We start from the raw sequence: 17,044 nt of genomic DNA, 5'->3' as shown, positions 1-17,044 counted from the left end.
GAACTATTTAATTAACTATCATTAGTTCTAATATGCAGTAAAATAAAGTTGTATTGAAATCTTTTATTTCACATAATAATTCATAAATATACAAATATTCACTTATTTATTTACAAAACAAAAGTCGCTTATATAAATACAAATAAATATCAACACAATCAGTGGAATTAAAAACATTATAATTAAGTAACAAAAGTTGTTTTTGATAGAAAACACACAAGTATAAGATATTTTTATATCTCTTAATAAGTTTGATTCATCAATATTATCAAATGGTAGTCATCAATAATAGTATATTAATGAGTGTAATATAATTAATTATGCAGCTCAATAATTTAGTGTTCAATCGAAATTTAACATTTTAAAAAATAATTTTAATGTTAAATTTCAAGAGCTTGTAAGTGACTATAAATTATAAAAATAGCATTGTAACAAAAAAAATAATTTGTCAATGTAATTTCATGTTAATTGTTTTACTAACTAGAAAAATAATACTCATTTAATTACAGTAACCAATAATATTCAATAAACGTTCAGCACATTATTTTAAAAAATATTTCACAATTGATCTATTCTAGTTGACATTACATGTGTTTGTACACAAAAAAAAATCTATAAATATAATAATACTTCGATTATTTTACTGCAGTAAGTAAGTAACCAAATATTTGTTGAATATTATATTTAAGGATGATAACTTAAAGTAAATTAATCTAATTAAGGGCAGTTAAATGTTCAAATGTATCACATATGAAAATATCATGTTTTGAATGTTTATTATAGTAACAAATAAATTATTTTTAAATAAATTTATGATAAGATGTTGGAATTTAAAAAGAAAATATGATTTGGATACTTAAAACATTCAAATAATCTAAGTAAAATGTACAGGAAGGATAAAAAAAATCAGTTCATTATATAAGTTGAAACATTACAAAAATAAAAGAAGATTGAAACTTATGGTTTTAGTTAAGTATCAGTCTAATCATGATCAATATAACTATGAACTACCTATTATTTTTCTTAGTTTAAAACCTATTTAAATTAAAATTATGGCATTTTAAATACTAAATTGTTTGTCCTGCAATCCATATGAAACATTTCAATGAAGCTAACAAAGTTATAATAGAAATCAACTATTAAAATATTTTCTATACATGATTAAACAGTTTTAATTAAAATTTTACAAGACTCAGTCTTATTTAAATTTTAGATGTGCTCAAAGTAGTCAAGAAATTAAGTAATCAAATTTTTTTCAAAAATAATATAGATTGAGATCATACCAAATAATAGAACTATGTAAAAATGATAATTTTATCAGTCTATTATTCTAGTAAGAAAGTAAAAACACAACTTATGAATTTGGCTAACTCGCAGTCATGTTTAAGTTAAAAATAAAATTGGCATACATCTCTAACTTAATAAGTAAATAATGAAATTAGTTAATTAAATAATCATGGACGGACTGGTAAAGATGGCACTTATATAAAAAAAATTATACAAATGATGAGAATCCAGGTAAAGGTGCACGGGACCTAGCCATATTGTTCATTATAATTTGTCCACCATTAAGACTCATAACAGCACTTCCTTCAGGTTCTGAATCTGTATAACTAGAGTAATTTCTGACAGGTTTTTGCCGTTTCCATGATTGTCGAAGTGAATCATTAACATTGGCGTAGTGGTTAACAAATGAATGCGGATCTGATCTTACACTCTCATTTTCACTTTCAGATCCCTAATTAGTAAAAAAAATAATATATTAATGACTAAAAGTATAACATAATTAAATTATATTACCTGAGAATCAGTAGAACTAATTTCAGAAGGTTTTTCTGTTACTGAGCTATCATCAGGATTTTCATCATAACCTTTTACACTGTCATCATCACTATGATAAGGAACACTTGCTGGTGAAGGTCTAGGAGGAGATTTGCCTAGAGTTCCAATAGGTGGTTTATGCCTATGCAGAGAATGATGTAAAGTATTGTGCATAGACATTCGGCTTAAAGTGTTATTATTTGACATTCGTGTTCGTTGAAGTTCTAAAGCTAATTGTTGCCTATCATCTATATCCATCACCATTGATTCTTCTAATGTTTTTTGTGCTTCTTCTGTAAAGTATTACATTTATTAAATGATCAAAATTTTCGGTAAAAATATATACAGCATTAACTTACGTTTATATTTATAACTTTTACTTTTCACACATAATATAGCTATGACCATAATTAATACAACCAAAGATGCAGCTGCTAAGGCAACCATAAACCAAGTTTGCCTATAAAATGGTTTCATTTGTAAGTAACCATATTCTAAGTACAATTTTGATGGTGTTAAAACCTAAAAAAAATTATCTTAAAAATAACACTATTGAAAATAAAACAATAACTTTAAATAAACTTACAACATCATCACAATAAGCTGGATAACTGATACCATGTTCATTGTATGCTACAATTCTAAATAAATATGATGTAGATGGTAGCAAGCTTTGATAGGATACAGAAAATTCATCAAGTGGTCCACTATTACTTTTTGTAACAGTCACCCAACGTGTATCATCTGAAATATTTAAAAATATATAAAATTTATATTTATGATTTATTACCATAAAATAAGTGTTATATCCAAAGCATAGTGCATTGAACAAAATTTGTTATATTTAATATGACATCACATTTAAGATAATGTATTTAAAAAAAATATAGGTGTATAACATTAGGTAGCAGTTAAGAATATGCATGAGTTAATTGATCTGTGATATTAAAAATAAAAATCAGTATTTATTTATTTTACAATTTAATGTATATAGTATACAGAGTGATACCTCAATTATGTTTCAAGAAATATTCTTTAAAATATAAGAACTAATTATTTTTTTCTTTTTGCAACAATAATAATTCTTTGTTAAACCACTCAAAATATTAAATTTTTACAATCATCATCCCTTATGCATTAAACTAAAATTAACTTTTGTTTTTCAAATGGAAACCCTTCCTATTTTTTTTACTGTGAAGTTTGGTTGATTAAATTTTTTTTTATTTAATTCTTAGTAAGTAATAAGACTTACTAGAGAGAGAGAGAGTAAAAATAAGACTTTTATGTTTAAGGAAGATAAAAAGATAACCATTTATTTATATTAGGTGCAATTGTCATTAATCGACAATTGTTACCAGTTTTTAGTAATGCAATGAACATATATATATATACAGTTGTCACACTATTAATAACCAGTAAAATTTATCGATATATGACATGATAGTGTTGCTGTCTTTTAAAAATAAATACATTTTTTTTATTTTATCGCGCCTAAACTCTAAACAAGAGCAATTAATTGGAATAGAATAAAAATTTTCTTTAAATTGAATTGAATAAATCTGATGATATGGAAAAAAAATTAGAGTTGTCATTTGAAAGTCGATAAGAGTTTAGAATATAAAAAATGATAGCAGAAAGTTTTTCTGTAAAGCTACTAAACAATGAACAATTATTGTTATAAAAATAAAATAATAATCAATTCTAATATTTTCGAAGATATTTGAGGGTCGTCTATCTTTTTATTTTTCCTCCAATCAATGTAATATGAGTCGCCCTGAAATTGCATAAGGAATTACTTCAGAGCAAGGGTCATCTATCTGACTAACTTAACTCAACAAACCCTATAGATTGCTTATAAAATATACGGCTAGTGGTAAATTTAGATATTTAATTTACATTGTTCATCGCTATTAATATAAATAAGTTAAATAAATTGGCAGTTCAAAAAAATAATTGTAATAACATTTTGAATAGATTGATATAACTTTTTTCATACTAATTAATTAGTTTAATATTATAAAAAATATACAAAAAGTATCAGATCAAACTGACAACATTTATTATTTTTGATTCAATTATCATTTTGTAGACATGTAAAAAAATAATTATTGCCTATTTAGACAACATTCAAAACATATTTCTTATTATTTATGACTAATAAGAAACCATTTATTTTTATTTTAAATATTCATTTTTTTGCAAAAAAATTTTGATGGACCGACAATAATTTTAGGAAAAGTACTCATTGGGTAACAAGCATTTTAATACGTATATTGAGTATGTAGAGATTGGTAAATGTAATGCATACTAGTGTATGTAAACTGGCATTCCATCCCACTTTATGTAAAATTTAATACATGAAGTGGGTACAAGACGATTATCCACATCTTGTAAGTCATAAACCCTCGTATAAGAAAAATAATGCAAATTGGATACTTCATAACTTATGATCTACATAACATTTTAAAAATTGCGTAATGTTATCAGTAAATAACGTAATAAGACAGTGTTTGCTTGCGTCCTTTACATAATATGGACACATTTGATACCATAGGAAAACTGTAAAAAAATAAACATTTAACAAACTTCAAAATGCTGTATAAACATAACTACTGATTTAAAATAAGGGTTTTTGGTATCAACATTTTTCTTTAAAACTTATTAATAAAAATACTATTTTTAAATCTTAAAAAAATTAATTTTTAAAATATTTTTTGTAATTTCGAAAAATAACATAAAACATTTTAAATATAGTTCTATATTATAAAAATTGATTAAAAAAAAAAGATTAAAATGTTATGTAGATCATAAGTTATATGAGTTGTCAATTAGATCTGTTCCACCCTGTATATATAAAGATTTAATAAGTCTGCGCATAATTTAGTTAGATATATTTATATAAAAAAGGATCATCCCCAAATCATTCACAAAAGCAACACAAAACATTTCATTACATTTTTAATAAAACTTACAATGTTCCCAGTCTTGAATAGCTGGCGAGTAAATAAAAATTAAAAAATATATATATTAAATGACTGACATTTTTTTTAAACACATTAATTTATTAGATAAAATTATTTACCTTTTCGTCGACTTTGTACATAATATCCAAGAATTGGTCCTTTCCCCGATGCACCATTCACCCATTTTAAATCAACACTTGACACAGTTCTTATAAGTGATAAATCACGTGGACTAGTAGGTGAACCAGGTTGAGGGCCAGTTGTTACATTGCCTCGTACTGCTACTCCAAAATCAATTGTTTGTGCTCTAACTGTAAAAGTATAAGTAACTTCTTCTTCTAAAGGTTGAACAAGAAGCCAGGTTTGATTTACTTTTTGTTTTACTTGTTTGCTAAAACCTAAACAGCATATATCCATAATATTAAATTTTCAATAAGATTATTTTTTAAATTTTAATATCCTTTTTAATAAGCTAATGATTAGGATATGAAAATATCTACAAAGCTTCTTAATGTAATGATTCAAAACACAGAACTTGCGTTAGTACTATTTCTGATTGAATTATGATAATGTACCTAAATATATGAAAATTAATAACTTACGTTCGTTTTGTTCGGCAGTTTCATAAGTAACTATATAACCTAAAAGTTGACCATTTTTTCGTTTAGGTGAAGTCCATGAAACCTTAAGACTGTTCATTGTAATTTCACTAAACATAAGGTCAGTTGGTGGTCCTGGTACTCCCTATACAAATTAGTTTTAAATTTTATTAAAAATAATTTGAAAAAAAATATATAACTTTGCATACTTGATGAGTTCTAACTATAACTGGGGTAGATCTAGGTCCATCTCCAGCTGGATTAAAGGCCAATATTTGAATTTTATACTCAGTATATTTATCTAAAAATACCAAACTATGACTAGTGAAAGTAGCTGGGACAACTTCAGTTTCCTCCTCAATCCTATGCTCATTTGGAGAATCAGTAACTATGTAAAATATCTAAATAAACATTAACATTTTTTTTTATAGAAATAATAAAATTACACTATTTTGTTATGCTGTTAGATATTTAATTTTAATAAAATATGAAAAATCTTACTTTATATCCTAATAAATCTCCATTTTGTTGATTTTGTTGAGGATGTTCCCATGATAAACGTACTTCTGTTGATGATACAGAAAATGCAGTAACACTTCTAGGTTCACCAGTAGGTACAGCTTCTCCAACATAAACTGGAACTGGCGTAGAAGGTGGTCCATTCCCTTGAGAGTTAAATGGTACTACAATAATATCATAGTTTCTATCGCGAACTAGATCACCAACAACAAGTGAGTTCTCTTTAGTTCCCAAAATTATTTGACTTGGAATAGTTTGTAGTGCTACAGGAACATCAGACACAGGTTGATATAAAACTTTATATCCTCCTGTTTGAGTATCACCATTCCAATATTGGGGTGGCACTGGGCCCCAGCTAACACGAATACTAGTAGTTGTTATAGGAATGACATGTACTTTACTAACCATACGGCTGGGAGCTGAATAATTGTATTTAGTAAAAACTGTTTTATTATATGTTTTTTAAAGGTAACACTAATATAACTTACGAGCAGATAAAGTTCTAACTTGAGGAGATTCATGACTAAAACTGCTAGGACCAATGTCATTAGTAGCTTGAATACGGAATCGATATAGAGTAAAAGGCAAAAGATCTTGTACTGTATAGGATGTAAATGAAGGATCCAAACGTTCAGGAATTATTGTCCAAGGTCCAGTATCTTCAGATTTTTGAACTGTATAATACCTTAAGGGTGCATCACCATCACGTCCAGGAGTCCAACTAAATGTAATTTGTGTTGCCTGGATTTGACTACGACTTATTTGAGGAGATGATGGAGCTTGAGGAATTTCACGATTGTTTGATGTAAAAACTAGAGCAGATTCACTTTTACCCCAACCCAAACGTGTTTGAGCTGTTATTGTAAACATATAGTTCTGATCTGGTATGAGATTTGTAGCTCTAAATAATACAAATTAAATAAAAATAAACTTAAATATTAAATATAATTAAGGTTTAATTAATTTTAAGATAAAACAAAAAGTTTTATTATAAAAATTTAGTTACTAATATCTATAATTCTAAAAGATTTCTTTACGTAAAAGTTCTGCCAGAAGCTGGAAATTCTTGAGAATAATTAGACCCATCATTATTGTGAAGTTGATAAGTAACACGATAAGCTAATATTTCTCCATTGGGGTCTGTAGGAACATCCCAAATAACTCTTGCAGTTGTTGAAGTAACATCTGGGAAAGAAACATTTGAAGGGATACCAGGTACTGTAATAAAAAGTAAATTAGCATACATAATTATGACATTTTATTTAAGCATACCATCTTCAAAAGTCTGTACCCTAGCTGGAGGTATAGACAGTGCACCTTCACCTAATCGACTATAGGCAAGAACTTGAATATTATATTGAACAAATTTCTTAAGTTCAGTCAAAGTAGTAGTAAATGTAGAATTTTTAGGAATGTCTTTGATTTGCATAGGAAAGGCAGTTCGAGTCCCAGGTTTGTAATATACCTAAAAAACACATTATATAAATAAAAATAAAGCAAAAAATACAATAGTATTACTTTGAATCCTTCAATTATTCCATTTCTGTGATCTGATGGTACATCTCCCCAACTAACAACAATAGTTGTAGATGATGTAGCATTAGCCATAACATGGACAGGTCCCATTGAAGGCACTATAAAATTAAGATATATTTATGAACCCAATCATTAGTATCAATAGGTATCTCAGTAATAATCACCTGACTCTCGGGTTCTTTCATAAGCTGGAGGACTAGGGACTGAAGATCCTACATCATTAAATGCATTCATGGTGATTTCATATTGAGTAAATTTTTGTAAAGAGTCCAGAACAAATGAATTTGAAGTAATGTCATCAATTATTACAGTTTGTAAAATTGATGTGTTCCATAACTTATAAGTTATATTGTATCCTTTTCCATTACCAAACCATTCACTTTGTTGCAAAGGCTGTTTAAAATTAATTTTTTTATTATATTAAATTTAAGTTAAGTATCAAAAATAATTACAATCCAGCGAACTCTGAGTTCAGTCGATGACATTGCACGAACAGTAACATTGTAGGGAGGGTGTGCAGGTGGTGCTTGAATAGTTTGAAAATCTTTGGTTGGCTCTGATGGCTCAGAAGCGCCAACAACATTCCAAGCAGTTATTCTTAATCTATATACAGTATATGGAACAAGCTGTAAAACTTTTAAAGTAGAAGCATCTGGACTACTCTCTTCATGGACAGTGAACCATGTAGTATTTCTTGCTGTTTGAGCCTAAAAATTATAACAAATAAAGAGTCATAAATGTTAATTTTTAACAATAAATATATATTTGTACATACTTCAACAACCCATTTAGTAATTGAAGAGTTTCCATCAAATCCTGGAGTAAACTGAAGTACAACTGAAAATGGTTCGATATTTGTAATGGCCAATTTACTGGGAGGGTTAGGTAGAACAGGTTCAATGCCAGATTGAATTGTAGCCATTCTACTTGGACCGGGTCCAACTTTTGTCCAGGCAAAAACTTCAAATTTATAATGAGTAGTTGCTTGTAGTTGGTCTACAACAATACTTGTAATATCTGATGTTGTGTTAATTGAATGCACAGACTCTGGACGGTCACGAATAGAATAATTGACAGTATATGCAATCAAATGACCATTTGTATGGACTGGCACAGTCCAAACTACAGTTACTGAACGATCAGAAACATTTTCAAAATGAAGACTACCAACTAAATCAGGAACTAAAATAAAATACAATATGAATAACGTAAAACTGATCTAAGAAAATATAATATGATTTAAAATATTACCATCTTCATGTGTAACAACTAATGATGGATTACTGAGAGGGCCATCACCAGGATCAGTAAAACACAATACAGTTATATTATAGGCCATAAACTTTCGAAGATTTACAAATATTGTGGTTTGTTGAGCCAATGGATCAAATAGACTGGGAGCAACAGTCATTTCATGTTCAACTCGTTCACCTTTTTTTTTTTAATCACAATGTATAAAAAATTTATAAAAACAACATTTATTTTGAATACACACACAAAATTTTTTTTTATTATATATACAGTAGCGCTCAAAAGTATTTTGACAAATTAGTTTAGGCCATTAGAAGGCGTAGCCTGCAAGATAATAAGTAGCAGACTATTTTCTAGGGTAGAGCACAGCAGGGTGCAGCTGTTATCTTTTGGAAAAAACCCTGACGATGTGGGCACAGGTTAAAAGGTCCGTTTTTTCTAAATTTAGCGCTCAAAAGTATTTTGACAGGTATATTTGTTAGCGCTAACACCTATTTTATTTTGTGATTATTTTGTTTGGCTGTGTGTTGCCGTTTGTTTACATTGTGCGGAACCTTCTAACTAAAATGCCGAAAGTTAAAGAGTATTCTACTGATCTTAAAGAGGCGGTTATTGCAGCATTACAAAATGGCCGTTCACAAGCTAGTGTTTCTAGAGATTTTGGATTATCTAGACAAATTGTCAGTGTATGGAACAGAAAATTTCAATCCTGTGGTACAGTGAACAATGCTCAAAGATCGGGAAGGCCACGAAAAACAACCGAGAGGGTTGATAGGGACATCCGACGGAGGTCAGTTGCGAATCCCCGCCTCACAGCTGTAGATATTACTCGCGATATAAACATTTCATACGGTGTGAATGTTCATGTTTCAACTGTCAAACGTCGCTTGAACAATTTGGGTTTGAATGGTCGACGACCTAGCAAGAAGCCATTGATTTCTGTAAAGAACCGGAAGGCTAGACTTTCATTTGCTACAAAGTACAAATCTTGGACACCACAGCAGTGGTCGACTGTTTTATTTAGCGATGAAAGTAAATTTAATATATTTTCATCAGATGGAATACGGTATGTTAGACGACCTGTCAATACTCGTGACAATGTCCGGTACCAAGTTCCAACCGTAAAGCACGGTGGAGGGCATGTTATGGTCTGGGGATGCTTTTCGCGAGCTGGTGTTGGCCCTTTGGTCAACATAGAAGGCATCATGGACCGGTTTAAATATGCTGATATTTTAAGAGAGAATATGTTGAGACATGCTGAAGAAACTTTCGGGGGTAACTGGTTATTTCAGCATGACAATGATCCCAAACATGCCTCAAAACATGTTAAAACCTTTTTGGCTGAGAACGGTGTCTGCGTGTTGGAGTGGCCCAGCCAAAGTCCAGACTTAAATCCGATTGAACATCTATGGGACGTGTTGGATAGAAGGATCCGCCAACAAAATATAACCAGCAAGACAACTTTACATCAAGCATTGTGTAAAGAATGGCCCAAAATTCCTATTTCCGTTATTCAAAAGCTTATTGATTCCATGCCAGCTCGGTGTCAAGCAGTTATTAAGTCTAATGGCTACGCCACAAAATATTAGACGTATAATAATATTATACTATAGTTTTGATGTTTTTTGTTTGATATTATTAGAGAAAAAATTTATTTTTGTTGATTTGTTTTTTTGTCAAAATACTATTGAGCGCGGTGATTTAAAAAAAAGTTAATTTCTAATAAATATACTAAAGTTTCTGCACATTTTTTTGTTTCTTTATACCTTTTGCACTTTAAGCTACAACCCAGAGTCATGCGATGTGTTGCACCTATTAAAGTTTTTTTTTAATTCGTTATCAACGCTTTGTCAAAATACTTTTGAGCGCTACTGTAATTAATTTTTTCATAATTCATAAATTTATATTATAAAAAGTATATGTATATTATTTACCAATCCATGCTTGTAATCTATATCCTTGATTAATACCATTAATTTTTTGAGGATCGGGAGGTTTCCACCATACCTGAACTGAAGTACTATTCAATGGTCTAGCCACTACCTCTAAGGGAGTGGCTTCAGGAACTAAAATAATGTTATTGGCAAATTTTATTTGGAAAAACGAATAAATAATTTAATTTAAAAGTTTAAGCTTTCAAAAATTTGTCAAAAATATAATGTTTTATATAAATTAACAATAATGTACCTCCTTCTTTAGTTTTAATACGAATACTTTCACTAAATATTCCAACACCTTTATTATTATAAGCAGCTACTTGAAGGTCATAATCTTTCCATGTGATCAAATCCTGAATTAAATAATAATGTTGAGCCTGAAAAAAAGAAAGATTATCATCAAGATTGAATTTAATATTGGAGTATAATTATTGATTAAAGTACTTACACTACTAGTTATATTATGAATAGTCCAAGGGCTATGAATGTAACCATGTAATCTATATCTTATAACATATCCTAAAATTTGACCATTATGGTGTTCCTCTAATGGAGGTTGCCACTGAGTAATGATTTCAGAATTTGATCTAGCTGAACCAACAAATCCTAAAGGAGGACCAGATGGTGCTGCAATATTTTAAGATAAAAATATCATTTAATATAATTAAATTTTTTTTTTAATTTGTTATTTTTAACCTTGTTGAGGTAGTGTTACAAAATTACTAGGTTGTGAAGGTGTTCCTTCACCAATAGCATTCATTGCACTAACTCTGAATTGATATGTGTTGGCTGCTTTTAAATTTTCCAGTATTACAAAACGAGAATTAGCAGAAATATTAGTGAGTTCAGTTACCCAATCAACAAGTGGATCTAGCAATGACTGAGTTTCTAAAAATCAATGAATGATAGATGTTAAAAAAAATATTTACTGTTTTTAAAGTAATGAATAATTAAAAATTGTTAACAAACCAATTTGTCGTTTTTGAATTATATACTTTAGTATTGGACTGTTACCATCAAAACCAATAGTCCAAGATACATTAACAGACCTTGGACCAACCCGTTCAGCTTGGACTACATTAGGTGGATAAGGCAGTTCGAGTATACTTAAATAAGCATGTCGTCTTTCATCTCCTCCCGGAGAAGATACAGAGCATGTATAAATACCTGCATCACTTGCCCTAACAACTCCTATTTCTAAGGTACCATCTCCAGAAACTTTAATTCGTCCATTTCCTGCACCAATACTTCTGAAAATATTATTTAAATATTAAGTTTATACTTTATTTAATGTATATTAAATATTTCTTCTTACTTATTGTTATGAAACCAATCAATTTGATAAAGTACTGTAGGGTCATTGGAAACCCTACATTTCATAATTGAAGTTTGTCCCAACAAAACTTTTGTATCTGTTGGAGGTTCAATTATAGATGTCTTTCCTATTTCAGTTAATTATTAAATTAGTCATACTTATTTTTAAAACTTTTCCACACTATTACAAACCTAAAACTTTTATATATGCACTCATTTGTACTGAGCCAGCTTCATTTGATCGTATACAAGTGTATTTGCCTGTATCCTGAACTCTTGTTGAAGATATAAATAAGTCTCCTTGTTCCAAGATACGTATTTTTTCATTAGGAGAAAGATGTAAATCTTTGAAAAAAAAAATTAATTATGAAAAATAAATAATTTAAAATTAAAATTAATTATTACCTCCAAATATCCAAGTTGTATTTGGTTTTGGTGCACCAATTACTCTGCAAGATAAAATAACTTCATTCCCTTCTAATACAGTTGCATTTGAAGGTTCATTTTCAATCATAGGACCAGTTGCTGTAATCAGAAATGAGGTAACTAAAATGTTTATTTTTCAAAATTATTAAATATACTACGCAATTAACTATGGAGTAATAAATGTTTACAGTGTATACATCATATTTTATATCACTCAATTGTACTTGTGCTTTTACATGGCTAATCATTATAATCATAATAATTGTTCAGCGTGAATTTTAATATACTAAAAGCTGAAAATATTTTTCTATATGGGAAAAAATTAATACTTTACTTTAGTTCATCTAAGTCTATCTATTTTATCATGAAACAAAAAGTAAATGAAAGTGTTTGATAAGAGTGCATTCAATTAGCTAATTGGCAAGAAATGATTGAAAAAAAAAAAATTATTCATAAAACTTAAATGCTCTAAAATATATCTTTAAAGATGTACTCAAAATTTTAAAACTACATCAACTTTTACTGAGTATTCTTAAAGCTATGTGTGCAGTGCACAGGGTGCAGTGCCATAATACACGAAACAAACTTTATGCTACAAAAACCATAGGATTTTCTCAATATGTTACTATCTTACAATGTAATTTTCTGACACTGGGATGTAGCCATGGATGCATTCTGTACACAGAAGAAATTCTTGTTCGACGTTTAAAACGATGTCCTACACATGTTAACCATAAGTTTATGAAAATGTGCTTAATATATTGAAAACTACTTAGATATATATATTATTTTATATAAGTAGTCTAGGTATTATATTTTAGTGCCTCAATAATTCTTTGGTTTATTTTTTTTTATATTTATTCAATAATATTTTTATTTTAAATAAAGAGGTACAATCAAGAAATACGAAGGCATTTCCTATTTGTTAAAATTAAAATAAAAACTTAAAAAATTCTTTTTATCACATAAAACTTTGAATTAATGTAACATTCCCTGAAATTTAACAATTGTAACAAAATTATGTTTAATGATTGGTGCTTAAAAAAACTTGTAACCGAGTTTAACAATAATAACTTCAAAAGAGATTTTACCATCAATATTGTAATAGAAATTTAAAATAGATTAAGAATATTGCATTTGTTATTAGAATATATTATTTGGTAATCAATGCAAAATTAAAACTGGATCTCATATATTTTCTAGACATTTTTTTTAATATCATTTTTTATTTTGTTTTGAATTTATTTCATTACTTCTAATATATTTAATGTTGTGGTTCGATTTATCATAAAATAAATACAACAGATATATAGGTAGCTAATTTAAAACCACTCACTTTTCACTTTTAACCATGTGCTGATATAATCTGACCCGGCTTCATTAACAGATTCACATTGGAACATACCAGAATCTTCGATATTTAATTTTTTTATTACTAATGTACCGTCTTCCTCGATAGTATACCTATTATTTTGACCAATAGCTTCGGTATTTCGGTACCACGTTTTTTTTGGCTGAGGAACTCCAATGGTATCGCAACCTAAGCGTACTGTAGAACCATACTCACCCAGAGTTTCTAGTCTCAGATTACCCACAAACGCGGGGGGTTCTGAAATGGGGGAAGGTGATAAAAATAAAACAAACCATTTGAAAGTAAAGGAAACATTGTAAAAATAATACTACCGTACCTAAAACGAAAACATCGGCGTCGGCGGAAATGGGCGCATACCCTCCAGACCGGAATCGCACTTGGCAAGTATAACGACCCGTATATGTCAAATTGGCGTTGATTAACGACAGGGTTCTGTTCCATGGATCGTTATAAGCAGTCACGATACCGTTTATGTTACCTATAGGAATACCATCTTTGAACCACAATGTTTCCAGTTCGTGTATTGGTCTAGCATTGGCAATACACTGCAATTCAGTAGTTTTGTGCCCCTTAATTACGTGTTTTTCTTTAGGAGTCACAACGAAATAGGGGGCAATATCGCCATGATTAGAACCACCAGCCATCTCAATTCTTAAGAATTTACTGTTTTCTTCTTTGCCTAACTGAGGATTCGTAGCCCTTACCCTAAATACCAATAAAAATAATTAAATAATTAAAAATTTGATATAATCGATAAAATAATTGTGTTAAAGCGAATAAATAAAAAAAGATTAACATTGATAACAGGCAGCAACTGTCACATTGTTAATATATAAGGATATAATGAGAAGTATAGTATTAGCAATAATAACGATATTTCGTATTTTTACGATGATTTTAGCATTACAAAGTATAGTTATTACAACGCCCCGTACGCTTTGCGTACTGTTAATAAAAGTAATAATTAAAATAACTATTTGTTTTAATTAACCTGTATGCTTTTTGATCGTAATCCGAGGCTGACAAAACAACTAATTGATGCAATTCTGCTACTAAAGCATATTTGATGTCATACAACTGAGTGCCGTCATCTGTTTGCCACTGAACCAAAGGTGGTGGGTAGCTCTTAATTGGTGGACAATCCAAAACTGCAGCGTGCCCTCTTTCAACTTTTACAATGGGATCATCAATTTCCTTAAAGTTTTCCATATCTAAATTAAATTACAAATAAATTCATTTAATCAAACACAAATTAATAATTAATTTTATGATGCATAAATTATAAAAACTAAAGAACTTAAAATGTAAACACTAAACTAGTTGCAATAAATAAATAAATTTTACAGCATATTATACTAACATAACGAGTCAAATCAAATTATTATTTTAATAAGATAGAAAGAATACTATAAGATATTTTTAAATTCTACTGAAAAAAGTAATAAATTAATGTTCATATAGGACAAGTCATTGAACTATAGATAAGTTGCATAATAAAATTACTTGTTTAATACGTCAACTTCCAAGGTTATGACTGGAGCCCTAACAATTTTTTTTTATCTTTCACAAGTAATAAAAAAAGTGCATTTTAATGATGCAAAGAATAAAAATACTAAAACTTGTAAAAATCGCTCGTTTTAAATAAAAAAAAAACCCAGCTAGTGAAGATCTGGCATAGATTTCCACTAAAGGTTAATATTTGAAAGTGATTAACATCATTACTTTAAAAAACTTTAATGCGATTGTGCATAAATAAAAACATAAATCGTCATGTAAAACCCTTATTATGATTATGAATTACTAAGTTTTTAAAAAAACATTGTCAACAAATTGTTATGCGAAAGAGACATATAAGATATTAAAAAAAGATGGTTTTGATAAATTGTTCATAAAATTAAAGAAATATAAAATATCGAATCGGAAATTTTAACACAAAAATAGTATATTTTTGTAATTGGTAACTATTAGCACCATGAAGTCTTGAGGGCAACTTTTTTTTTGAAAATAATGTATATTACGTAATATTTTCAAAAGTAAATTTTTTATGTAAACGTTGCTATTTTGAATCCTCCACAAAGGCAAGTGTAAAGTGTCAAAATTTAAAAAACTATATACCTAATGAGAGGGACATACTCAAAGTGTTTATAAAAATAAATATGTTTTGAATAATTCATAGAAATTTGGCGATTTTAAATATTTTAAGATTTTGAAACGTGTCTAAATAAAAGTTTAATGTAATTTTAAATTGCCATGGATATTAAGGCGTTAATTCAATAATCAATAATATTTTCAACATTCGATTTCAATAAATTGTTCGATTGGTCAAATAATAAAAGATTTCAAATGATATAGAAAAATCTTATAGTGGCAATTAAGTTTTTTTTAATCAATAGTTGTACGAGTAAATTATATATTTCGTACTGAGTTCTTCACCATAAAAGGAATAGGGTATCGATGATCATTAAACAGGTTTTGTGCATTATACTGGAGTTCAGTAACAAGATCATATATTTCAATTGAAAAGTAATAATCATGTGTTAGCTATAAAGTAATGCATTAAAAAATTCACACTAGTATTATCATTGAAAATAATATAGTTGATAATTACATGTGATGAGTTTTTGTTTAATTAATATAGTGTTTATAAAAATAGTTAATGAATTTGACAACAAAAATTTTACTATGGTTATCAAATGGACTTAAAAAATATTAACGATTATGTAGTTTAATTTTATAATGCTTAAGATTATTAAATTCATAAAACGTTTAAACGCATCAATTAACTTCATTTTTATCTGTCGAGAGAAGATATTAATTATAATTAGAATTTTAAATAGTGAAAGAAAAAGTGTAGGCAACTCTTGTAACTTAAAATGCATTAGATATTTTCATAAGAAATAACTTGTATAGAGCAGAATCTAAATAACTACTCACTAATTGAATAGTTATAGTATTAACTCTTAAAAAACAATGGAAAATTAATTTAAAGAAATGAAAATACTACTCTGTAAGTCTACAGCGATTTGCATAAAATCTTTACCTATTCTTCTTTTGTTTTCGGATTCCAAATAAAATAGTAATTAATGAAAAGGCAAGTGAAATTTTGCTCAGGGTAAAGGAACCAACCAAGTATACTTCACACTTGGTTCATATTGTTTAAAGTTTTTATTTATAGTGAGAATTTAAAAACTGACCCAGTGATTATTTCTCGAAATTGTGCAAAGAGAACGAATCAAGTAACAAAACAATAATAAATTATCCTAAATTAAAGTTAAGTGTATAAAAAAAAAAAAAAAAAAAAAAAAA

General features: G+C 28.5%; 1 protein-coding gene across 4 annotated transcripts in view; it reads right to left on the bottom strand.

Moving 5' to 3' along the window:
* Positions 1-43: 43 nt before the first annotated feature.
* LOC126902386 (protein sidekick) overlaps positions 44-17,044 on the bottom strand; it is a 29,989-nt gene continuing 12,988 nt past the window's right edge. The window contains exons 4-32 of one of the 4 annotated variants that reach the window (XM_050679592.1): positions 14,730-14,949; positions 14,055-14,443; positions 13,703-13,975; positions 13,001-13,084; positions 12,346-12,465; positions 12,133-12,285; positions 11,942-12,068; positions 11,596-11,876; positions 11,323-11,514; positions 11,075-11,253; positions 10,877-11,003; positions 10,624-10,755; positions 8,690-8,869; positions 8,214-8,620; positions 7,891-8,145; positions 7,603-7,831; positions 7,421-7,536; positions 7,175-7,367; positions 6,940-7,120; positions 6,391-6,803; positions 5,885-6,321; positions 5,593-5,784; positions 5,387-5,528; positions 4,904-5,182; positions 4,794-4,814; positions 2,408-2,565; positions 2,181-2,343; positions 1,801-2,114; positions 44-1,738 (exon numbers count right to left, since the gene is read on the bottom strand). In XM_050679592.1, coding sequence (XP_050535549.1) covers positions 1,496-1,738; positions 1,801-2,114; positions 2,181-2,343; positions 2,408-2,565; positions 4,794-4,814; positions 4,904-5,182; positions 5,387-5,528; positions 5,593-5,784; positions 5,885-6,321; positions 6,391-6,803; positions 6,940-7,120; positions 7,175-7,367; positions 7,421-7,536; positions 7,603-7,831; positions 7,891-8,145; positions 8,214-8,620; positions 8,690-8,869; positions 10,624-10,755; positions 10,877-11,003; positions 11,075-11,253; positions 11,323-11,514; positions 11,596-11,876; positions 11,942-12,068; positions 12,133-12,285; positions 12,346-12,465; positions 13,001-13,084; positions 13,703-13,975; positions 14,055-14,443; positions 14,730-14,949 — 6,200 coding nt within the window. In that variant the 3' untranslated portion in view covers positions 44-1,495. The remainder of the gene's footprint in view (positions 1,739-1,800; positions 2,115-2,180; positions 2,344-2,407; positions 2,566-4,793; positions 4,815-4,903; positions 5,183-5,386; positions 5,529-5,592; positions 5,785-5,884; positions 6,322-6,390; positions 6,804-6,939; positions 7,121-7,174; positions 7,368-7,420; positions 7,537-7,602; positions 7,832-7,890; positions 8,146-8,213; positions 8,621-8,689; positions 8,870-10,623; positions 10,756-10,876; positions 11,004-11,074; positions 11,254-11,322; positions 11,515-11,595; positions 11,877-11,941; positions 12,069-12,132; positions 12,286-12,345; positions 12,466-13,000; positions 13,085-13,702; positions 13,976-14,054; positions 14,444-14,729; positions 14,950-17,044) is intronic. The other 3 variants (XM_050679593.1, XM_050679594.1, XM_050679595.1) reach the window with 3 other exon arrangements.

This window comes from Daktulosphaira vitifoliae, unplaced genomic scaffold (assembly GCF_025091365.1).
Source record: "Daktulosphaira vitifoliae isolate Bord-2020 unplaced genomic scaffold, ASM2509136v1 Scaffold_3, whole genome shotgun sequence".
Taxonomy (NCBI): Eukaryota; Metazoa; Arthropoda; class Insecta; order Hemiptera; family Phylloxeridae; genus Daktulosphaira; species Daktulosphaira vitifoliae.
Note: the sequence above shows the minus strand (reverse complement) of the source record. Positions and strands in the feature narration are given on the sequence as shown.